The 24,939-nt window shown below is 41.6% G+C and overlaps 1 protein-coding gene across 2 annotated transcripts in view; it reads left to right on the top strand.

Moving 5' to 3' along the window:
• The window catches only part of ANKRD28 (ankyrin repeat domain 28), a 165,644-nt gene extending 162,796 nt beyond the window's left edge, over positions 1-2,848 (top strand). For both annotated transcript variants that reach the window (XM_040352949.1, XM_040352948.1), the window contains exon 28: positions 1,873-2,848. In XM_040352949.1, the coding sequence (XP_040208883.1) occupies positions 1,873-2,150 (278 nt within the window). In that variant the 3' untranslated portion in view covers positions 2,151-2,848. The remainder of the gene's footprint in view (positions 1-1,872) is intronic.
• Positions 2,849-24,939: the final 22,091 nt, after the last annotated feature.

Raw genomic sequence — 24,939 nt, 5'->3', positions numbered from 1 at the left:
ATTTTTTTTTTTTTTTCTCTCTAATACAAAGTTTTTACTAGTCGATTTTTTTTTTATTCCCCCCCCCCCCCCCCTTTTTGTCCTCTCAGGACCGTGGATTTGGTCTTTTGTAGAAAGCTTGCCTCCCTATCAGTATTCTGGGTGTTGATTTAGTTGTCTCTTTGAACTTCTGAACGCCTCTATTGCAAGGACACCTGACAATGTTCAGGCTGTGGCCTACATCAATCAAGGGCACACTAGAAGCCACAGGAATCTTACATGATCCTCTTCTGGGCAGAACTTTTCGCCCTGTCCATTGTTCATATTCCAGGCTTGCTAAATTGGCAGGTGGCCTTTCTCCGTCATCTGCTTCTAGTATGAGCTCTCCTAAATGTATTTTGAGCCCTTTACCAAAGATGAGTTATGTTGGACATGGATTTATAGACATCCAATTAAACAAAGTTGACAGCTTTGTCGCCAGGTCCCTCAGGTCTTTGCATTGGATACCTTGGTGATGTAGCAGCATCTACACCTATTGCCCTTCCAGATTCTCCCTCACCTACTTCACAGGATTAACATGGAGAGTATTTCATTTGTCATTATCTCACTAAATTGGGCCAGGAGGACATAGTACTTGGACATACACAGACTGCTGGCAGATGCTCTTTGGACTCGTCTGGATAATCTGGACCTTCTGTGTCCATAGGCCAGTGTTCCATGCTACTTCTCAGTCACTGGTTTTATTGGAATGGCTATTGAAGCCACGGTCCTGATGAGCAGGCCTTTTGGATTCAGTCATCTCTTAAAGGCCATGTAGTCGGCTTCTCGTAAAGTCCATCTTCCAATATATAAATCCTTCTTTGCTTGGTGCAAATCGAAGAATTTCATCATAGAAAGAACTATTGGGTCCAACAACATCTCTATATCGACCAGTAGCTCAATATTGGGAAATTCCAGCAACCCAAATCAGACACTCTGGCAATTTTGTTTTTAAATGATGTATTATGTAATATACAAAAAACGATTTTTTTGAGGTTTTAAATAAATTGTTATAAAATTTAATTCTCTGACATTGTTTATGTTTAAGCACCGCCAACATCCCATTCGCTCCAATTTTTTTTCTACTATACCAGGGATGAGGTGCGACTTTTGTATCTGTGCTTGATTGGATCACAATCCTCTTCCTCCAAATAGAAAGAACTATGTTGGCCATATTCTGTCTATATTCCAGACTTGACTGATTTTTCTTAGTCGATTTAAGGATGCAGGTCCCAGGTCTTGCTCCTAGTATTGCTTTTCTATAAAACTAAAGCATGCTGGCAGTGGAATGTGTTGGCTAGTTCTTGTTTTCAGTGTTTTTTTTTGTTTTTTTTTGCCACTGCCCAAATGATTCTGTAGGCCACAGTATAACCCAATTGTCTCTGAATCATGTGTCCCTCAACAAACTCCAAAAAATGGATCATATAAGTACAAAAATCCAGTTGTCCTATCGCTCTGCCCACACTGCTTTTCCAAGTATGGACATTTACTGCAGAATCTGTAGCTCTGGGATCCCACAGCAGCCAGTCATGTGAACAGTTTTGAAGACCATACTTACCCATTATGTTAATTAGTGGGAATAGTCTGAGTTCAGACAGAACTGTTGACTTAACCAATCGTCTTTTAATGGCTGGCTGTAAGTACTGTGGCCATATGACCAACCAACATGGAGTACTGGGGCAGTGGTTTCTGCAATGAAGATAAATACGCTATAGTTTCTGGTAAGTAACAAAAGCTTAGAGGGTAGTTGTGAATCCTATTTGGCCATAGGTGCGCTTTAGGTAGAAGGTTGTGTGTTAAAAACAAATCGGTGATCACTTATGTTTTCTTTCTTTTTACCTTCCCTGACTGCAGGCTACACACCAGCATTGGCATGTGCTCCCAATAAGGATGTTGCTGACTGTCTGGCTCTCATTTTAGCCACCATGATGCCAGTCTCATCAAGTAACACAATGCCATCTCTGACTTTAAACCACTACACCAATCCCTCAAAGACTGTCACTTTTGACTCCTTGCCCCTCATGAGAAATGAGCACAGTTCATATTGCAGCTTCAACAATATCGGCAGGGAAGATGGCTATCCATACACAGAAGAAGACGAGCTCAATGACTCGGACTCAGAGACCTACTGAGGGTTTCACTGGAGCCCAGATTTTAAATAAATTCACATTGTGCAACCAGAAAGAGTTCTCATCTCTGCGCTGCCAAGGTGGCCACAAATATATAGGTTAACTTATGTTTATAAGAAAAAGTTTTTTGTTTTTTTTTGTTCTTTACCCTTTTAAAGTAAACACTGATGATTTGACTTTACCATTATTTTAATCTGACCACTTTTTGTTGAATAACAAACCTTTCTACACCTCTGTTAATGTCTTCTAGAGGTTTGGATCCTGTGATGAGAACTGTTTCCAGACAACACATAGCCTGGGATGGTTGAGGCCATTTAAGCAGTCATTACCGTTTTTATTTAATATTTTATTGTCCTTGTGGAAAGAATCTTTTATATGGCGGGGCCTAGCAGTCCAGACAGTGGGCGACTTCAACCATTGTACAGAAAACACTATAATGAACGTTGTATAAATTGAAGAATTTTTTTTGATGGCAATAAATTAATTTGGTACATCTGGCATTGTGTGTACATCCGTTTGCCAAGGGACCAAATAATGCATTTTTTTTTTTTTTCTAAAAAGTGGTTTTGAATTGACTGGAAGCCGTTAATTCTTCAGTTCTAAGTCTTGTTTCAGTTAATACCGAAAATGTCAAAAAAATTCTTTGATATTTTTTCTTCCGGCGACCACGCAGGAATAATAAAGAAAAAACTTAGACTCTGTTTCATTATTGCTTGTTAGCAACATGTTGTTTTGCTACCTAATATTGTATTGGGAATCAATCGATGATAGTTTTTTTTTTCTTTTTTCTTTCTTGTGCCAGTAGTGCTCTACCCCTTATTAAAGAACACAAAGGACAGAACAACCTGTGCCTTGGTGTTTATTCAAATATCATTTGAATATAAAACTGTACTTTTTGCCAGTGCGCAGAAAAAGTGTTTTATATTTTGACCATGGGGGTTTTTTTTTTTGTTTTTAATGCAGGGAACGTGATGTTGGTTTTTAACTAATGGATTTACTTCTAACTCAGACCACAGATGTCTTCAGTGCATATTGGTGATTTAAAGAAACTTCCAAGGGAAAAAAATGCAGTTTCTAACCTTTCATTATCTTGACCAGTGTTTCTCAACCATGGTTCCTCCTGAGGTTGCCAGAGGTTCCTTGAGCAATGAGCAAAGTTGGCTTGATCTCCCACCTACATTTGCCACCAATGCAAGGAGGCAATTTTCCTCTACCAGTGTAGGGACTCACTCACTTATTGTCTGCATTTCTGTTTTGCAATTATTTATTTCAAGAATATTACGGAAAAGTGTGTTAGTTAAAGAATGATCTATGTCAAATATGCTAGCAATGCCATAGTGATTATTCTTTTATTTAAAACTTTCTTCAAATAATTGATCCTGCTAATGTACCCTGATCTGTAGGTATTATATTTTTCCCTGAGAACCTGAAAATTATTTTAAAGGTTCCTCAGGCGTAAAAAGGTTAAAAGAGGTTGATCTAGACTAAGGCTCCATTCACACTTGTGCGAGTTGTCATGCAAACTTAGTGTTACTAAACATAGTAATATGAAAATAGTTAAGCAGAGTGTTTAAGTAGGAGGAGATGCCTGTTACAGCCTGTGTCCTCATGCTGTTATGTGAGGCAGATCATCCATGAATCAAGATGTGACATCCCACCCATTGTGTTTTTTTTTTTTTAGTTACTGGGCGAGGAGGGAGGGACTGGGCTGTCATTTAGGATCTATATATACACCCAAATGTGTGATGTCATACAATATGACCTGAAAAACTCAGCTCAACAAGGAAATGTTCTCTCCAGCATAAGAGACCAAACTGAACATGTGCAGCTTTACTACTGACTGTCTTATCTGGCCTTGCCAAGAGACCCTGCAGGAAGGGTGGATCTCTCCATACAGGATCTAAGAGCCTTTTTACACAATACAGAGGATTAACCCCTTTAATTCCACAAGCATGCTATTCTGCATATACAGACAGATTTAAAGTTGCAGCAACTTCAAAGTCGTTCATGCACTAGTTCGGTCCAACTTTCATGCAACTTAAGGGCTATAGACTTCAATGTTAACCCCCAAAATTTGCATGAAAGTCATACCTGAATCTTATACAACGCAACAGATGTCCATTTATCACTGGTCAAAGCCGTCGTATCTAAGTTGCACTCCAAAGTTGGTGCAAATTTGGAGTCGTACAAGTGTGAATGAAGCCTAAGAACACAGTTTTGGCCATGTTCTGCAGCACCACATTTAGGTAAAACTTGTTACTGCAGCCTGGCCTATCAGATGCAGAACATTAGTGGCATTCTATCATTCCCAGTCGTCTTAGAGGTGATCTATTTTCATTAAAAATAAATAAGCAGTCTGGCTGTAGCAATGTTCTACAAAAACATTGTTGGGTCTGGCAGTGTATTCTCTGTACAGGTTAAATAAGGTGCTAACCCTGAGAGGGTTGCACAGGAAAGATTACTTGTGTAAGTATGTACAGATTCCTTATATTAAGAGTTTATGAACTAGAAAAAAATCTTGTTAATTCCTATGGGGCACAGGGCATGTTGGCTTACTTACCCAAAGTATTTGCTAGCTATCATTTGTAATTGAAAACCCTTTTAAAAATAGCTTTATCACGGCAAAGCATGTATATTTTTCAGTTTGCTTATGTATGTGTCAAATGAAATGGTAGATTTTTTTTTTTCCCCCATAAAGGTCTGTCACTGTAGCATGATTGTGCCTTGGCAGATTGCTAATAACTTTGAACAGCCTAACACTAACTGGCTACCTGCTTTAAGGGCAATTGTTTGGTGTATATATATATTTCAATATCTTTTCTGTATGACATTTTATAAAATGACCAGTTTAATTAAAATGTATATTTTTGTTGTAATAAAGCTATTTCTATTTCAAATTTGATTGATTTTATAAAATAAAGGAATTTTTAGATCATACAGACAAATGTTAATTGGAACAAGCCAGCATTTTATTTACCTAAATTATGATCTAAAACCACCTGTTTGTAAGGTATGCCCTTACCCAGTCCTTGGTCGGAATCTGTCCAAAAGTAAGACACCTGTCCTTCAGGTGGGAGGTGTAATTCTCTGATAACTGGATAGACTTGGCTAAAAATTTATTGCGCTGGTATGTAGCTCAGGAGTCCCATTTGCATCTCCTTAAGACGTTTTCCTACAGGTAATTTGCTTTGTAACTGAGTGTTTGATCTTTGAATGTGGTGATCGGCTCTCCAGAAGAACATTTTTCTCCTGCTTCAACAGGCTTTTTGTATGTTTCTCATAATTCTTCCTAATTAAAGGCTTATTCATATTGACAGACATTCCGAGGAATAGCATTGACAATACTCTGAAAGGCATGTGGCAAGCTAAAATTATATATACTGTGTGTATAATATATATTAATAAAAAATATTTTTTGGAAGAGGTGTATTTAGCCGGATATAGGCCTTAAAGTGGATGAAAACCGGATTCATGAAATTTGAGCTGGGCACATTTATCTGCAGTATTTTATCTCTTTTCAATGAGCGAAGTCTTATTGACTCTTCTGAACAGTTCCTCTGTTATCAGCCTGAACTCCTGACATCTTTTTAGACAAAAGCAACCTAAATCCTTTGTCAAAGAAAGTTGATTATTATTAGCAGAGAGCAGCTCCTATTACAAAACAGCTCTGGGAGTCTCTGCCTATGATAAGAGGGGGTGTGCGCCTTTCCTCCAATCAACAATTTTAGCTACCTTGGCTGTATGCCCAGACATGACACTCTGTGTTAACCAGGAAAAGAAAATCTCCTAACACGATCTGAACTTTTGAAACGGTATACAAATGTGAAGACAGCAGATATACATATAAAACCTATGTAGGGAGATTTGGTTAATCTGTGTATCATCTGAGGCTGTTCACTTCACTGGGTGTATAGAGGGTTTACATCGACTTTAAAGGGTCACTAAAGGAAAAAAATTGTTTAGCTGAAATGACTGTTTACAGGGCATAGAGACATAATAGTTAACTGATTCCTTTTAAAAATGATTAAAAATAGATAAAAAAACAATCATATAATGTGCCTGCAGTGTAGTTTCGTTTTTGCTGTTGTTTGCTGGTTCTCTGATGTACAGAGAGCCACTAGAGGGCAGTCAGCCAATAGAGAGCAGTGATACTTTGTCTAAAACTCCTCAGCACCAATCCAGTTTCGTTTTACACACAGTAATCACACCTCCTTGATTAGTGACCACCGTGAGAAATCTCCCAGTACTGTGGTTATCAGGAAACAGGCAACCAGGAAGTGTCCAGAACAGAGAGGATTTACAGCAACATGAAAGCAAAAACGAACAATGAGGACATGAAACCAGGACTGCAGCAAGGTAAAGGAAGCTATTTAGCTAAAAAAAAAAATTCCTTTAGTGACCCTTTAAGGATAGATACTAGATGGTGATTCTGGATTTAAAGATAAGCATATCGATTTACTAATCTTTCTAAAACAACTGCTCTACTAATTTAATTTGAACTTGAAAAGAGCATCTGATACTTTCTTTCATATATGATTGAGGGCTCAACCACACAGAATACCTTTGCTGGCAAACACTGCAATTTATTGGTTGCAAAGTGGTCTAGTTGCTCAGTAGCATGAGATTAAAACTCCCGATGTAAGCCTTGTTTTCTAAGAGCCTTTTCTTGTGCATGTTGGTCTGAAAAGCAGAGTGTACCAGATTTTTTTTTTTTTTTTTCTGTGATGGGGTGTGTAAAGAAAGCGATTTGAAGCTTTTTAAATGTGTTTCTTGTACGCATTATTTTTCAGGGTAACCTAAAATCAATACAGAAAAATTGAGGAGGTACAATTCTCAAATCTTGGCCTTCTCAATTGTAACAGTCAAGCTATTTTTTTGGTGGACATTTGACAAGAATTCAATTTCTCTGGAGTAAATACTGTGTATGCATTAGAACCAATTGCTGTCTGCCTCACGTACTTATAGAATGGCACGGGAGCCGCAAGCTCCATGACCGTTCCCGCAGGACCCGTGGACTCGATACTTCCGCCGGTGTCCCGCGATCGTGTCGCGGAACAGCAGAAGAGGAGATGCCTGTTTAAACAAGGCATTTTCCTGTTCTGCCTAGTGACAGGACACTGACCTACTGCTCCCTGTTATTGGGAGCAGTGATCACTGTCGTGTCACTGGTAGCCCAGCCCCCTCAGGTAAAATCATTCACTAGGACACACTTAACCCCTTCATCGCCCCCTAGTGGTTAACCCCCTCCCTGCCAGTGTCATTTACACAGTAATCGGTGCATTTTTATAGCACTGATCGCTGTATAAATGACGATGGTCCCAAAATAATGTCAAGTGTCTGCCGCACTATCAGTCACAATAAAAATCGCAGATTGCCGCCATTACTAGTAAAAAAAATAATAATAAAAATGCCATAAATCTATCCCCTATTTTGTAGACGCTATAACTTTTGCGCAAACAAATTAATATATGCTTTTTGTGTTGTGTTTTTTTTTTTTTTTTTCAGAAATATGTAGAAGAATACTTATCGGCCTAAACTGAGGAAACAATTTTTATATATATTTTTTTGGGGGGGGTATTTATTATAGCAAATAGTAAATCATTTTCCTTTATTTTAAATTTGTCGCTCTTTTTCTGTTTATAGCGCAAAAAATAACCTGAGAGGTGATCAAATACCATCAAAAGAAAGCTTTATTTGTGGGGGGGGGGGGGAAGGACGTCAATTTTTTTTTGGTTGCAACGTCACGTGACGCAGTGCAGAATCTTAAAAAATGGCCTGGTCATTGGGCAGCCAATTCTTTCGGGGCTGAAGTGGTTAAAATGGTTGTAAACCCATAACAGACCACTTGAACCTACAGGTAAGCCTAGATTAAGGCTTACCTGTATGTGCAACAAATATCTCCTAAACCTACATGGTTTAGGAGATATTTGCAGAAAAGACTGCACCGATGTCTATGGTGCATTCACGCCATAGACAACGGCGCACTGAGCGTGCCGTTGGTGAGGGCAATTGTGCCGTCACTGACGGCTCTCGCGCGCGAGTGACATCATAGCGGCTCCGTCCAATCACGGCGGCAGCGGAGGAGGTGAGTCGCTTAGGGGGCTTCGATCTCAGGTAAGTAATTCATAATGGGCTAGTATGCTATGCATACTAGCTCATTATGCCTTTCTCTTGCAGGGGTTTCTTTTTAAAAGGCTTTAGAGGGTTTACTTCCTCTTTAATGAGCTTGGTGCGCATAGTGCTGACACCAGCTTTTCTTCTAGTACCATTGCATGCCAAACTACATCCAAATATAGCTTCACATGCGTCCCTGTGCTTTCGTTGTCTTGAAACGGGTGAGAAAAGATAACCAACAGAGATCATTGATTCTATTTGTTGAGAATGCAGTGTACATTGGTGACAGCAAACCCTGCACCTCTAGCCACCTTTTTAATTCTGTACCAGCATCTCTCATATTATGAGCCCTCCATTAGGGGGGCCACCTGATAAATATACACTCCTCTTTACTACCTCTGTGTTTTAAAGGATTCTACTGAGAACGTATGGAGACTGCCATACTTATGGTGCTTTAACCTCTTCCTGCCAATGTTATGCATATATATGCAGCCTCTCAGCGGGTGGTCTTTAATGCAGAGAGGTGGCATATATTTGACCCTATGTAAACCCCTTTTTTTGTGCTGAGCTCTCCCCTGCACAGTTACTGGTGGGGGACCAGAAAGCTCCCGATGTATATTTGCGATCAGCATCTTCCCAATCGTGTGACAGCAAATCACAGTGGTCACATAACCTGAAAGCCAGCCTCCGTCTTCTGACATTTAGAAGTCGATAGAGCACATTACCCATTAGTTGGCTTTCACCAAGCTTTAATGCTTGTGAGATTGCTGAAGATTTGCTAAAGCCTGCCAAGCACTAGGTAAAATAGTTAAGATGCATGTAGCACACTCATTAAAGCGGTTGTATACTGCTGGACGTTTTTTTTTGTCCTGCAAGGTAGTCTTAATGTGCTAGTATGCATCACATACTAGCACATTATGCAAAAATTAACTTAAAACAAAGCTTTTCCAGCGTTGCAATGTCAGTGCTGCAGCCACTTCCATCTTCACCCATCTTGCTCCCGAGTTCACAGGCTCTGGCTCTGCGACAAGCAAGAGCCGCGATGATTTTACTCCTGTGCGAACCGGAGCCATCGTTCACGGCACAGGGCTCTGAAGGAATGGCAAGCAGCAGTCCTGTACAGAATATTAGCGAACTGTTGATATAGGTATCAATTTCAGGTTAGGGTTTGAAAAGGTGTCAGCACTGTGTATTAAATAATATACTTTCATGTATTCGCAAATACCGGTAGTTTTAAAACCATGTCAACGCTCATAAGTGACAGTTCCCAACATTGAAAATGTATCTACGTAAATGTGTAGTGGGGCTCTTAAAACATGGTTAGTATAGCTTCTCAACTCAGTCTATTGAGGTTATTTTTTTCCTATTTCTACATTTATAGGTTCCAAACTTTGAAACTGGCTTTATTGCACATTTGGGGAAAACAATTGCAACGATAATTGCAAAAGACCATTCTAAATTCTTTTAGGTAATGTTCGCTTTTAGGATTTGGGAAGCTACACATCAGTATTTAAAGTGAAGTAATTGGTCTTTAATACAGAAGGGGAGGTTTGGGCATTTTAATCGCAAAAAAATCCTCCAGTTGGACACAGGTTTTTTTTTTTTATGTTTAAATAAAAATATAATTTCTATAATTTTATTACTTTTGGTGTTGTGAAACAAACCTTTTAAATTGTAAGTGGTCGACTGGTGAATACTAGACACTATTTTGATCTATTTTTTTTTTTTATCGGCATGTAAATAGAAAATAGTGACTGCTTGAATACTGTATTTACCTGCACTCTTTAAGTACATTGAAATTCCTGTATATTTTATGGAGTATAATAAAATGTGAGTTATGTTTAATGTTCCATCGTGATATGTTGACATATACCTCAACACGTAACTCTTCATCACAACATAAGTGTGCCGGTGCTGCCATACCTGCACTAGCAGGCATGGAACACCCGTGGCTCTGCACAACCCTCCTACAGTGCATAGGCTCATGATCCATGTCAACTGACAAATATCAAGTTAATGTATACCTAGAGACCCTGTCACCATCTTCAAAAACTGCATGTTAAAATAAAAAAGCAAGTATTTTAAATGCTTACTTGCATGTTTTTTCCCCCCGATCTTTGGTTTCTTAATGGTTATATTGCAAGAAACAGGATGAGTATTTAGCTACATAGGGTTCTGCTGCTGCCCTCAAGAGATTGGACACTGGCAAAACAAAGCTGTAAGAACAGCCTAGTTAAAGTATAACACCTTTCACTTTAAAGTGGCTGTAAACCCTTTACAACCACTTTAACATACAGGTAAGCCTAGATTAAGGCTTACCTGTAGGTGCTTGAAATATCTCCCAGACCTACACGGTCTAGTTGATTTTTGCACGCTGTCCCTTTTTTAACTTGGGTCACGTCGTTGAAGGCGGCTTCCTCAGGAGTGATGTCAGGCGACTTTGGCCAGTCACAGAGCCGGAGTTCGTGGCCCCCGGAAGGAAGAGGGGTGAAGAATGGACGCTCACTACTAGTGAGGAAGACTGGGACATCGCTGGCTTCTCCTGCATGTAAGTGTCACATAATGGGCTACTATGCAATGCATAGTAGCCCATTATGCTTTACCTTTGCAGGAAAACAAAGAGGAAGTAACACCCATTAGGATTTACTTCCTCTTTAAGCAGTGTCCTTGGTGAAGGCCTTTGTACTGGATGTCTCATATTTGTTCCTCCTGTACATTCCCCAGTGACTCCATGAGATCTCAACTTGGCTGTGTGGGCTCAAAGACCACTCTTTGAACGTATTAAGGATGCTCCTCTCTATCCTTACTTCTAAGGTTGCCTTTTTTGTTGCCATCACTTTTATGAGGAAAATTTGTGGCCCTAACCTGTAAAGTATTTTAACCACTTTAGTAACGGGATCTTTCACCCCCTTCCTGCTCAGGAAGCTTTCACTGCTGTAGGCACTTTGAATGGCCATTACGTGGTCTTGCAACACTGTACCCAAATAAAATATTCACTTTTTTTATTTTAAAGACACAGCTTTTGGTGGTATTTAATCACCACAGGGGGTTGTATTTTTTGCTAAAAAAAAAACAAATGTTGCTAATGAAATTTTGTAAACAAGTAGTTTTTCTTCACTGATGTGCGCTGAGGCTTCACTAATAATCGGGATACTATGACAAGTGTCCTGATTATCCGTGTAAACCATCTGCTGTCAGCCTTGCTAGTTATTGACGCTCCTCACACAGAGACCACTGTAATTGGGCACAGCTGATCACATGGTAAATGGACGCTGTGAAAGGATAACAGCTTTCACAGGGCTGGGAGGACATCCATGGATGTCCTCCTAGGACAGGAGCGAAGGGGTCAAGTTCCGGGGCCCTATTTACTATACCTTAACCAGAACGCACAAAGAAGATTTCCTTTTTTTTTTAGTTGTGGAAGACTCTTTTTCTCTCTTCCTTTCAACATTTCATCTGTCGTTCTTGAAGGTTCCTATAAGGGACAGCCTGATTCTTGTGCCACTATCGGGTGTATTCACCAGCTCATCATTCAATCTTATGGTTTCATGGGCAAGATTTCCCCTATCCCTGTCAATAATACGTATTTATCTGCGTTGTATAACGCACACTTTTTTACCCTTGAAAACAGAGTACAAATAATGTGCATGTTATCCGTCAATATTTTCCATTGGGCTGCTTAAGAGGGGGGCGCACACGTGCCACCGGATTACACAGAGCGAGAATCTCCCGCTTACTCGGCGGAATCCTTAAGAGGGATTGTCTTTAAATGAACTAGATGTTGTTTTGAGGGCTGAAATTGTCAGTATCTACTACAGAAGTGGCCCATTTTTTCCGGGCGGCTCCATGTCAGCACAGCTGGGTGAGGCCCCGCCCACCCCCACATGATCAGGACTTAACTATAAAATTTTCACTCGCCTCAGCGTTCTTCTCCTTTTCTCCTACGTGCAGGACGTAGGTGTGCTCCTCTACCTAGCTGGTCTAAATGGCTGGCGGGCCGTCCATACGTGTGGATGAAGCTGGACGAAGTCCCTGGTGTCTAGTCTAAATGACCATAATCCAGGGAGCCCCACTGCTGGTCCTTGGGGTGGCTTTATCATGGCTAAATGACATGTCTGGGGTCCGCACGGTCCAACAAGATGGACAGTGGTCATAGCAGAGTTCCCCCCCCCCCCATGCACGTGCAGCCTGCGCTGTGCCAGTGTCGACGGTCAGATGACTGAGGTTGGGTGAGCTAAATGCTTTGTATCCAAATGTATGCTGCATTTCTGGGCTAATCGTCTGCAATGTCATTCCCTACAGACGACCTGGTGATGCAGTCAGACACCAGCCAGAATAGGGAAGCCCTACTTCAAGAACTATGGGCCAGATTCACAGTCGAGATACGACGGAGTATCTCAGATACTCCGTCGTATCTCTCAGAGTATCTATGCGACTGATTCATAGAATCAGTTACGCATAGATATCCATAAGATCCGACAGGTGTAATTGTTTTACACTGTCGGATCTTGGGATGCAGTACCGCGGCCGCCGCTGGGGGGAGTTCGCGTCGTAAACCAGCATCGGGTATGCAAATTAGGAGTTACGGCGATCCACGACGGATTTTCGAGTTCGCTACATCGCCGCTAGTCTAGTTACCCGTCGCAAAGTTAGTCGTCATTTGACCTGCCCTAACTTTACACAGCAATCGTATTGCTGTATAAAGTATGGCTGTCGTTCCCGTGTCGAAATTAAAAAATTAACGTTGTTTGCGTAAGCCGTCCAGGAATACGGAATTACGCTAGGCGCGTCGCCGTTTGAAAAAAATGACGTCACTGCGCGCAAAGCACGGCAGGAATTCTGAAACGGAGCCTGCGCAGTAGGTCCGGCGCGGGAGCGCGCCTAATTTAAATGGCACACGCCCATTTGAATTGGCCCGCCTTGCGCCGGACGTATTTGCGATACACCGCCGCAAGTTTCCAGGTAAGTGCATTGTGGATCGGGCACTAAAACTGGAAACTTGCGGCGGTGTAACGTAAACGGGTTACGTTACACGGCCGCAAATGTATGTGAATCTGGCCCTATGAGCTTGTGGCCAAAGGCCTTGTGTCAAGGATCCAGGACTCTGTTCTGGAGTTGAGGGCAGCCTTTTCAGGCTCTTCGCCTTCAGTCACCTCATCCAGGATAAGCCTGTCCTGGGGAAGTTGGACAGCACGACGACTGTGGCCTACATCTGGAAACAAGGCTCAGTCTCTCACTTCTAAAGTTTTCTCTAATACTGGAATTCACCCAAGTCAATCCTCCCAACAATCTGCGACCTATGTGCCTGGTCTGAAGAATCTTTAGGCAAACTACTTGTCCAGGACAAGTCTGGACGACAATGGATGATCCAGACTACTACGAGTCTTCTGAGAACCAACAGAACTTGGTGTTTCTTCTGTCAGAGGTAGACCGCTTACATTCTCAGTCGGCACAAAGTTGCTGAAGTTCCATTTCAGGGCCCAGGATCCACAAGGAGTCAGTGTCCTAAGGGTATGCATCCAACGTGATTCTTTCTGACTGATATCTCTAATTTTGTGACTTCCCCTCCATGACCTTAAATTTCTCTATACCCCAGAATTGTAATTGTGTGGGGTCTTTATTGTGTACCTTTGCAAAGTGTTGCGATACACTACGTTTTGGAAAACCCTTTGCAATATTTCGTATATGTTCCTCTATTCTAACTTTGAGAGCCCTTTTAGTTCTGCCCACATACTGTAGTTTACAGTCGCACTGGAGTACATACACCACTCCTTCTGTGTGACAACCTAAAGTCTTTGATGGTGTGTGTTTGTTTGTCCTGTAGTTCTTCCAACAAACTCTGTTCTTTTGCCTTGAAATAATTTAGCATGTCTGCATGCATAGCAGTTTCTACAGGGAAATAAACCTTTATTATATTAAAATGTGTTTATTATAGCTGTATTTTCAGTTTTACCCACATATTTCATATGTATTGGACTATAATTTGATGTTTAACCCCCATGTTCCCCCTTTATTTTTCTTCTGTTATTCCTAAAAATTACAACAATAAAAACATTGAATGAGGAAAGAAACCTTTTCCATTGAAGAATGAATAGCTAGGTTTTGGGGGTGGTGCAATAACCGATTGTACCAACATATCCCTCAGGGTAGGTGCTCCTTTTATAAATGATTATTGGTCTATCTGGGAGAATACTTTTCAGGCCTTTATCATTCAATAGAATATGCCAATGACGTTGAACCAGTTTGGCTACTTCTTTATGTTGGACATTGTAATCCAATATAAGACAAGGTGCATCGTCTTTGTGTTTTAATTTGTGCCAGGAGAATCCTGGCACTCTCACTAGAAGAGTCCAGACCTTGCGAGTGACAGCATGCCAGGTGTTTTGAACTATCTGAAATGCAGCTATGTGGACACCAAGATAGTCATATTCATGGCTTAGTGACTATTGAGTTTGTCTGGGGCATCATGGCTTCTGTTACTGTTTGTAGTGTGTAGCATTATCCTCCCCTGTGTTGGCTTGTTAAGTCCCAGCTGTGCTGACATGGAGCCGTCAGGGAAAATGGAAAATTGAATTCAAATACTTACTGTAATTGTCCTTTCCTGACGAGCTCCATGTCAGCACAGAACCCGCCCAGTTAAGTAGTGGCCCCTCTGGTCCGTCCTCCACCACCTCCGTGGGGATTTGAGTAGCGGACGCACCTTGGCGTCTACCGCAACGAGAGGACCTGCTGTCGCAAGGTCCCATAGGTCATCCTGCCTTAGTCAATGGCTTTAACGCCATGACCTCTAGGTGCCTCAGAACCACCATTTGAGAACATTAGGGAAGTTCCCTTGTTGACACTTTCTCAGGAAGTGGTTCTTTTGGTGGCTGTTAGGTCAGTTCAGACGGGTTCTGAGCTGGCAGCCTTGTCATGAAAGGCTCCCTATTGATCTTCCACAAGGATAAGGTGGTGCTGCATCCGCAGCCTTTTTTTTCTTCCTAAGGTCATTTCGACCTTCCATCATAAGGAAGACATTGTACTGCCATACTCTAGCAAGTTTTCTTTATTGGTGTCCATTCACATGAAGGTAACCTTCATATAATCCATGGTTCACAAAGACGTGCCCTCTGCCATATACTACATAATTGGGTTATTAGGCTTGGCCCCCTGTTGACTGAAGTATGAATAACTGATCTTATGCTTCCAGTTTGTGGAGTCTGGTAGCGGTTGCATAAAAATAAAAAGGCCAGTCTTTTAAATTGGGTACTAAGGGAAATGAAAACCTTGAAGTTGGTAGGCCTGTCTAGAGGGTGGGGGTAGGGCTAGGGGTATAATTTTTCACAATTCCCGGCTTGGAGGTCAGTAATGCTCCAACTAAAGGTGCAGTCTGCAGCAACTATTTCTTATATTTTAGCCTCATCCATTCTAAATTGCTATGCCTAAGATAACAAAACAAAAAAAAAATACCAAGAAAGAAATTGAGATCTACAGCTTTCTCAAGATCCTGCAAGAACACAGCGTTAAATTAGGCTACCTTTTCACAATGTGCCAGGCTTCCTTATTGGTACAAACGACAGACTTCACAGGGCTCTTTTACACTTGCGTTAAATTTTAAGGCAGCCTAAAAGCGCATTAACTCACCTATAGCATTTAATAAGCATTTAGGGTGTGTTATACAGGCGTTCAGTCAACATTACTCAAACGCCCTGTTTGTTTGTTTTTTTATTTGTTTTTTCCCCAAACAAGGCTAAAATGGAAAATGATCAATTTGACACTTTTGCAATCGTGCCTTGGTGTGTTTACATCGCATTTCAGGTGTGGCTGTGGTGCGTTTCAATAGATGTGAATAGAGGCAGTTGCAGAGCATCAACGCCTGCCGAACTCTGCAGGCAGGGTTATTTTTGCCTTACTGCAAGCTAAGAAATGCTAACATTGCAGTGTGGACTCCTTCAATGGCGCCCTATTGTATTAATTTTGTGTGGCAGTGATGGGCGTTTGAGAAGCGTTAAAAACGCAACTCAACTGCCTTTTTTCAATGCTGTGTGAAAGAGCCCACAATGCATTTGGTGGACTTTTAACCAATCAATGTTGCAATGAAATAAACTTGCCAAAATTTAGACCTCCAAAAAAGATTTCTTAATTAAAGATGAGGCTCCATTAAAAAAAAAAAAATAATTAAAAGTCAGCAGCTACTAACACTGGAGCTGCTGACTTTAATAAGGACACTTACCTGTCCTATCCGCCAGTTTCGCCGGCCCCTACCGAGGCCGATCCTCGATCCTGGCAGCTCCAAGCGCCGCCATCCACAGTAAGGGAAACAGGCAGTTAAACCGTATGGCTTCACTGCCCATTTCCTACAAAGCGAGCAGCGCGGCGCTTTGTGAATGGGCTGGCTGCTTTCTGGGACACACACAGTTCCCAGAATGCAGCGCGCCCCATTCACAAGAAGACGCCCAGTGTAGGAGGAGGAAGAGAATCCACCGCGGACGATGAAGAGGCAGATTCGGCACTTCCGCATAGCAACAGCTATTTAGGGTGAGACATTTTTTTTTTTTTTTTAGGTTTTTGGTGAAATAATTTTTTTTTTTTTTATTGGTGGAACCTCCACTTTAAGTAGACTTGGACTGATCTTGAATCAACTTCTCTCACTTCTGTTTGTTCCCAGAGACCTCTGGTTTCTAACTTTAAAAATTGATTTTGCAATAGAAATCATGTTGAGCTCCAGAGTTTCAGAATTGCAGGCCTGTCTGTCTGCTATGTCTTCAGAGATTGCTTTGTCCTTCAATAGAATTCCTTAATGTGGTCTCCACCTTCCATCTCTGTTGATTTGAGAATCGACTTCCTCTCTCTCCCTCTTTTGGATATGGTGAGATTAGTCATGTTAGGGGTAAGCAGTTTTAACCTTCAAGGCCCAGAAAGGTACAGCCAGGTTTGATAAGCCTCATACACAAGATCGGACTTCCAACTGACTTTTCCGTGGATTTTGCTCCGAATGAGCGTTGGTTGTGAACTTGCTAAGCATACACACGGCAGGACTTTTTCAGCCAACAAACAGGAATGTAGTGATGTAATAGACGTACCATGTGTTTTTTCTGCTCTTTACTGCCACCCTTTGGGCAACTTTTGCTATTGTCTGATCTTTAGCATTGGTTCTAAGCATGTGTGTTTGGACTTTACTCCCATGGACTTGTGTACAAACAATCGAATTAGCTGAAGTAGAACATTTGTTGCCGGAAAGTTTGTCTGTTCTCACAGATGTTTTGTCCGATGAAAAAGCGATAAAAATTGTCCGATGGAGCGTACACACACGGTCAGATTGTCCGCTAAAACAGGTCCGGCTGACGATTTTCAAAACGTTTGATCGTGTGTATGGGCCTTTAAGAGTTGTAGCTTAATAGGGCATCCTGCCAACAAGGAAAATATGGCTTTTATATCTGGTGTATGGCACGCTGGTAATACGGCAGAAAGTTTTTTACTACTCAATTCAAATTGTTCTGTGCCATATTTACAAGTTACTTTCTGTGATCATAATAACTTTACCCATTATTTCACTTTGATTGATCCATAATGTGAGTGTACAAAATACAACACTATTGATATGTGTGCTCAGCAGTATATGGCCAGTATTATAGCACAACAGTCTATTAAGAGCCGCTACCATAAGGTTAAATGTCAGTGTTTTCAACATTGGCTTATCCTACTAGAGATAAACTCTGAGACAGTTAGGAGGAAAACAAATGAAAATATAATAAAAAAAAAATCTCCCTGCCAAAGGTAAATGAACGCAATGTCTGACTAACGGCTGACTAGCATTTCAAAATGACTCAAGGAATTCTTTCACGTGCTAAAAATCTAAATTGGCATTTACTTTATTTGGCATACAGATTTACTAGCCTGTGTGTATTTGATAGAGTAGCAAAATGCTAGAATTTATACGTACGCCTTTTAGATCTAATGTAATTGCCAAATTCACCAGTCCGTTCTAGTCGACAGGTCTTCCTATCTAAGCCAGGAGTGGAACCCAAGGGCGGCTGCCGGGTTGGCTAAAGATAGGGGGATCAGACTATCCGGTGAGCCTGTGGGGGATCCTCCAGCGGATGGGGAACAAAAAACTATGGTAACTGAAGCGGTGGTGGTGAGAGCGACGGCCAGGACCAGCTGACACACAGATGAGGCGGACAGGAAAATAAACAAGCCGCACCAATGCGCCGTGACACCGGAACTGAAGATCTATCTTCCGCACAGAGATGTCTATCTGCTGATGGTATAATAAAGGTGTATGATGAAATTAACACATTGTGGGAGGATCACAAGCGGAAGGCAACCTTCCGCTGGGAATGGAATCCAACAGAACCACGGCTCCTGGGAGGCAGAAAAACTTGATGATAATCAGTGGCAATTAGAGCCTGGTCTTACAGTGATAGTCCTGGGTAGCCTTGACTACGAGTTTCGTGCAACCTGCGCTTTATCACAGTATAAAAGATTCATCAGCAAAAGGATTTAGGACTTCAATAGGAAATAATATATGTTTCATTTACTGTGTAAACATATATTGAAAGAAATATTGCAACTGCTGACTAACCTGCAACAAGTATCCAAATCAAAAAAAAAAATTGAAATCCTTATCTGCACACTTGATCCTGGTTTCTGACCCAAAGTACGGAAGCAAGACAGTCAACATGACAGCAAGGCAACTTACTTTTTTTTTTTTTTAAAGGAGACCATCGATGGAAGCCCCCATATTTCTGTATTGATTAGTTAACTGTAAGGAGCTGATGTGCTGAACCCAGTGATTATCTAAGGAGATCCATAACACTAATTTGCCTAGCTCCACCCTTGTCATATTAATGCAAATTTGCCCAAATCCTTAATTTCATTCTGCTAACATTTATAAATATGCCCCAAAATGGTTTGTACTGTATTTAGGCCACTCCATTTTGTCATACATACTAGCCTCAGGTGAAACACAGAGAGGAAACAAATCCTCCTACATAAGTTGTGTTTGATTATCTGCAATATCTTCATCTCTACATCCGTTCAAAGTCCAGAATACCAGAACTCGTAGCATTTTCAAGACTTCCTCTGAGAAAACCCTTGAAAGGTGTATTAAGGGTCACTATACCTCTCACATCACTGGGGGTTTACTGGGGAGGGCAGTTGGTGGCGATCCCACCCCCTCCTCACATATTCCCCCTTCAGTGCCTCCCTCATCTTCTATTCTCCTCTCTCCCTCAATCTGTTCTTTCTCTCTTCCCTACTTCTTTCCCCCTTTTTCTTTTGTTTTATGTTACAAAAATATGGGTAGTCGAGTGCTGACATACTGAGTACCTTGATTTGAAGTCTCCCATCCCAACATGAGATCAACAGGCCTGTAGTACACTGTATCCTCCTTGACAGATTACTCCCTACCACTTTTAGGTTCCTTATGTGACCTTCTTACTGATGATGCCCAGAGGCAGTATCTTCGGGCTCTTTCCTCCATGAATACTGAACCTTATGCCTTCCCTTTTGTTGGAACCATGTACGCATACCTTTTCTGTATGTTTTATAGTACTATGTATGCTATCTATGAAAAACTTTTGTGGAACAAAAAAAGTCCACAATATATAAAGCTTGTCTGAGCGGTCAGAAAACGAGGCAGTGAGCTACAGTTATACTTTGCTGAGCTCAGAGAGGGGAGCTTTATGCAGGGGGGGATCCGTTCTAGGATCTGTACACCCTTCCACCTGCTGTCAGACCCCCCTCCCCTGCAATGCTGTTGGCTTCCCTCCTGCCACCTGCTGAGGGCACACAGGGGCTATTTCAGGAAGGGCCAGTAAATGTGTCATATTTACCAACCCCTTCCTTTCCTGAATGAACACAGTGAAAGATTGGTACAAAGTGCTCTTGTGTCTACTGTAAACTGTATTTACTATTCTTCAGTTAGTGAATGAACAGGGGGCCTCAGAGAGCTTCCTATTTATTCATCTGTGCACCTGAGGCGGCAGATAAAAAAACTGATGCTTCTACAGTCTGTTGTCAGTTACTTTAGCTGTCTCAGTTGTGAGACATCGCATCACATCATTCACTAAAGGCCCCCAAAAGGGCAGTTAAAAAATTTTTAATAATAAAAAAAATGAAATCCTTTAAAAAATGTGCTTTTCTTTCTAAAGAGCAGTTGGCATTTGGCTCACTTTTCAGAGAGCATTGGAAAAGCGGTGAGGAATGTATTAACATCTCACTGCTTGCTTTAACCCCATTTAAGTGCACTAGTCTGCATGCTTTGCACGTGATTGTTGGGCACTTGCAGAGCAGCACTATTCAATTGAATGGGCCTTGATTGATGGGGGTATTATTTCTGCCATGGCTGCAAAGCATAGCATTACAGCCGCTGCATTTTAGTGACAGTATCATTTGATATCGGGGGGGCTTTTCTGTCAGGTAGGCTGTCCAAGGCCCTGTGATTTATATTAACAGCCCTGCAGGAGGCCATTACTACAAGGGTAACTTTCCTGATGGCTCTATGTCAACACAGCTGGGTATAGGCTCCGCCCCCCCATGCCTCCGGGACATAACTCATATAAATTTGAGCCCACCTACAGCCTTGGCATTGTTCTTTTTTCCTCCTATGCTCAAGACATAGGTGTGCTCCTCTACCTGGCTGGTCTAAAGGACTGGCCGATCGTCCATGCATGTGGATTAGACTGGTGTCTCCTCTAAATGACCCATAATCCAGGGAGCCCCGCTGCTGGTCCCCGGGGTGGCTTTTTATCATGGCTAACAGACTTGTCTGGGGTCCGCTGGGTCCAAATAAAGTGGGCAGCGGTGTTGGCAGAGTCTCCCCTATGCACGTGCACCCACGTTGTGCCGGTGCTTACGGTCGGACGACGGAGGTTGGGTGAGCTAAATTTGTAAAATGCTTTGTATCTAAATGAATGCTGCATTGCTGGGTATCGTTGTGCCTTGCTCCCTGCAGCCACTATGCATAGACTGAGCTCCTCCACACAGAGTACTCTGCATAACAGGTACACAAAGTAATACTTTGGTCACACATGGCAATAACCTGTTGGTGGCGTCTCCTGTTTGCTTTACTATTGTGTCATTATGTCAACCCCCTCAAAAGACCAGCATTTCCAGAAAAGGTAGAGGAGTTACCTGTGGATGACTACCAGAGCCAGCTATTGCCTGTTGACATATGGGATATCCTTTTAAGTTTCTATGTGCTCTCCAGTTTTTTGTACGAAAAAAAAGGGGGGGGGGCACGTTTATGAATTCTACAATTCCCTTGGTTTGTGCACATTGCAGAATATTATTGTAATTCTTACCTTTTTGATGCTGAACAAACTTTCTCATTATGTCCTGATTCCTGGCAGGGCAAGGTTTAGCTCATTAACCACCTGGTAAATCAGGACTCTAGATGGAGGCCTCAGTCTCCCTCTAGCAGTGGTTAACCACTTAGGGTTTGTTACTAAGAAAACTATTTTACTGCATTTAATTATTTTTATGGGCTGGTTTGTTAAATGGCACGCAAAACCCTGTGGAAAGTTTATCTATTGGTAATTACCAGTCTCAGAGCAAAACAGCCCTCTTCAGGCTCTTCAATAAAGAACACATGGATGACCATGACTGTGTGAATCTTGCTTTGATTAAGCAACCAGAGATGAGGATGAGGATGATACCTAACAGGTTGTCTTATTTATTAAACAAGTGGCCAATACACTCAAAGGAGTTATTCCCACTTACCCTGTGAATGGGGTTAAATTCTCTGTCAAGGAGCAGTTGCATAGCATTACCAAGCAAACATCCCTCTTCAGACTCTATAAGAGGAATACACGTATGGGCATGACAGTATGTACCCCACTGGCTCAAGCAGTCAGGGATAAGGATGACACCTAATAGGATGTCACATTCAATAAACACATTGCCAATACACTATAAAGGAGTGGTTTCTGCTCACCTCATCCTTTGAAGCGGTTAAGTTGCCTAGCCATACCAGGTGAAACAGCCCATTTTCCGGATGGACATGACTGCATAAATTCTGCTTTGTTCAAGCAACCAAGGATAAAGATGATGGGCCATATTCTGAGTAAAGTTACGATGGAGTAACTCAGGATACTCCATCGTAACTCCCTTTTTTGACCCGTGTATCTATGCTCCTGATTCTCAGAATCAGTTTTGCATAGATACACTTAAGATCCGCCATCTGTAAGTCACTTACACTGGCGGATCTTAAATGCAATGACGCCGGCCGCCGCTAGATGGCATTTAAGTGAAGGAGTCATTTGCGTATGCAAATGATCCTTCTACGCCGATTCACGAACGAGTTCGCGTCGCGTAACCGTCGCTAACGTCGTTTGCGTAAGCGGAAACTTACCCCTGCTATATGAGGGGTAAGTTTCCGCAAGTCTCGCGTAGGCCATGTTACGGATGGCGTCGGGTCCCCGTCGTGTTTTTTCGTCGGATACGTCGTTTACGTAAGTCGTTCTTGAATACGACTTTACGTCAATGACGCACACGTCGGCGTCATTGACGTTTTCCGCCGAGAACTGGAGCATGCGCACTGGGCTTTTTGCAGCCCGGCGCATGCCCAGTTCTTTTGTATCGGGGGCGCGCTTCATTTGAATAGAAGCCGCCCCCTTGGAGATCCGCCAGGCTACGCCGGGACACTTACACTCCGCTGTCCCAACTTATGGAGCAAGTGGTTGGGGAATACAACACCTGCTCCAGTAAGTTGGGACAGCGGAGTGTAAGTGCCCTAAGCGAAGCTGGTGGAGATTTACTCAGAATATGGCCCGATGACACCTTTTCGGATGCATTAAGCCTGTGGTCAATACACTCTAAAGGAGTGTTTCCACTCACTCTGTGAAAGGGTTACCGAGCAGTCTCCAAGCCTTCCCAGGCAAACAAACAATCTGCTTCAGATTCTTCCAAAGAGAAGACAGACGAACATGACTGCAAGAATGTTGTCTTCTTTAAGCAACCTAGGATAAAGATGACAACGACCCCTAACCGATTGTCACATTCATTAAGCATGTGGTCAATAAGCTCTCTAAAGGAGTCGTTTACACTCACTCTGTGAAGGGGGCATATATGGTGCCAATGAGTAGTCTCAGAACCTCCTCAGGCAAATTAACCCTTATCAGCTTCTTCCCAAGTTGAGGTGAATGAACATGTGATTCCTACTTTTGTTCAGGCAGACTGGGATTAAGATGATGGTGACCAATTGGTCACAATTAAGCATATGGTCAAGACACTCTAAAATAATGGCTGAATTCATTTCCTGCAAGAGCCATCTTTTCTGGCAATGTCCAGGCTTCTATTCAGGGCCTTCTCAAGCCAATCAATCCTCTTCAGTCTCTTCTGAACAGTAAGATGAGGACAACCTTTGTCCGGATTGGTAAGGTTGGTGAAATACCTTTTGAATAGAAATGAAGCTTTGGAAGTATTTTAGGTACCGTACCTCCAGAGGACAGCTTGACAATGCCCTTATTTTGGATGGATCAAGTGCTCGTTCTACAATATTGGGAGTATATTGTCACAGCAAAATGTCAAGGTTATGCCCTTTTGAACTGACTGATGTTCAGGGGTTATGTGTCCCTGTTGGGATTGACCATATACATGACCTTACCATCAGATGTTGTGGCCTTCAAGGACAAACGCTATCACTGCATTTTCTTGATCATAGAAGGTCAAGCCTAAAATGTTATAGTGCTTAGTTAATAGTGCTCAGTGGCTTCCTGCCTCAAGATAAAGGGGGGGGGGGGTGAATGGCAAATGTATGCTTGTGCCACATCCAGTATATATGAGAAAAGAAAAAGGGGGCTCCCCTGGGTGGACTTTTAAGGCACTAATAGTATTCCAAAATATACAGGATATTGAGAGTAAAAAAATAGTTTTATTCACAATTGTACATATTTATCAAAAAAATGAAATATTGAATTAAAAAATACAGTTCCAATGATTGTCACTATATAAGTAAATACATGAAGAACCTTCTTTACACCCGACGCGTTTCAGGGTAACCTTCTTCAGGGGTGTGTAGAGAAGGACAATTAGTTCATCTAAGCATAAAAATACGTAAAGTTAGTTACATGCATTTAGAACATTATTAAATATTTACAAAAAGTTTTCTTTATATGTGATGTATATACAAGTAATCATTTACTTACGTATTATAAAGGATGATGAATATTTCATTGGATACAATTTTTTAAAAGAATTGAAAATATAAACCGCACGCTGGGTTCAATCAATGAGGTTGTCAGTCAAACAAGAAATGGGTATCAGGATATACAATTAATGCAAGTTTGAGACGAACATTTATAAGGAACAGGTGTTCATCCCGTTAGGGAGAAATTATTCCAAAGATCAAGAAGCCGAAGGATCAGCCAGAAGAGATATACTGGGACTGGGATGGAGGTCCCTAAAAATATATAAGATAATAAATACAAATAATAGATTGTACCCAAATAGGGCTAAATGGTATATATATTATATAGAAAAAGTAATAATTTGCTACAATAACAGTTTATATGTTAATAAAGGATAATGAAAGGTTATACATGTCCCTTTATTATATGAGATCTGCAACAGACCTAATAATGTCCACTGTACTACAGGGATAGAAAAATATATGACATTACTAAGTATTTGTAGAACTATTTAAATTAATATTATATGAAAAAAGGAAGAGGGAGGGGGGCTAGATCAAATATAT

Source organism: Rana temporaria, chromosome 5, assembly GCF_905171775.1.
Source record: "Rana temporaria chromosome 5, aRanTem1.1, whole genome shotgun sequence".
Taxonomy (NCBI): Eukaryota; Metazoa; Chordata; class Amphibia; order Anura; family Ranidae; genus Rana; species Rana temporaria.
The sequence above is the reverse complement of the archived record's forward strand: the minus strand, read 5'-3'. Positions and strand labels throughout refer to the sequence as shown.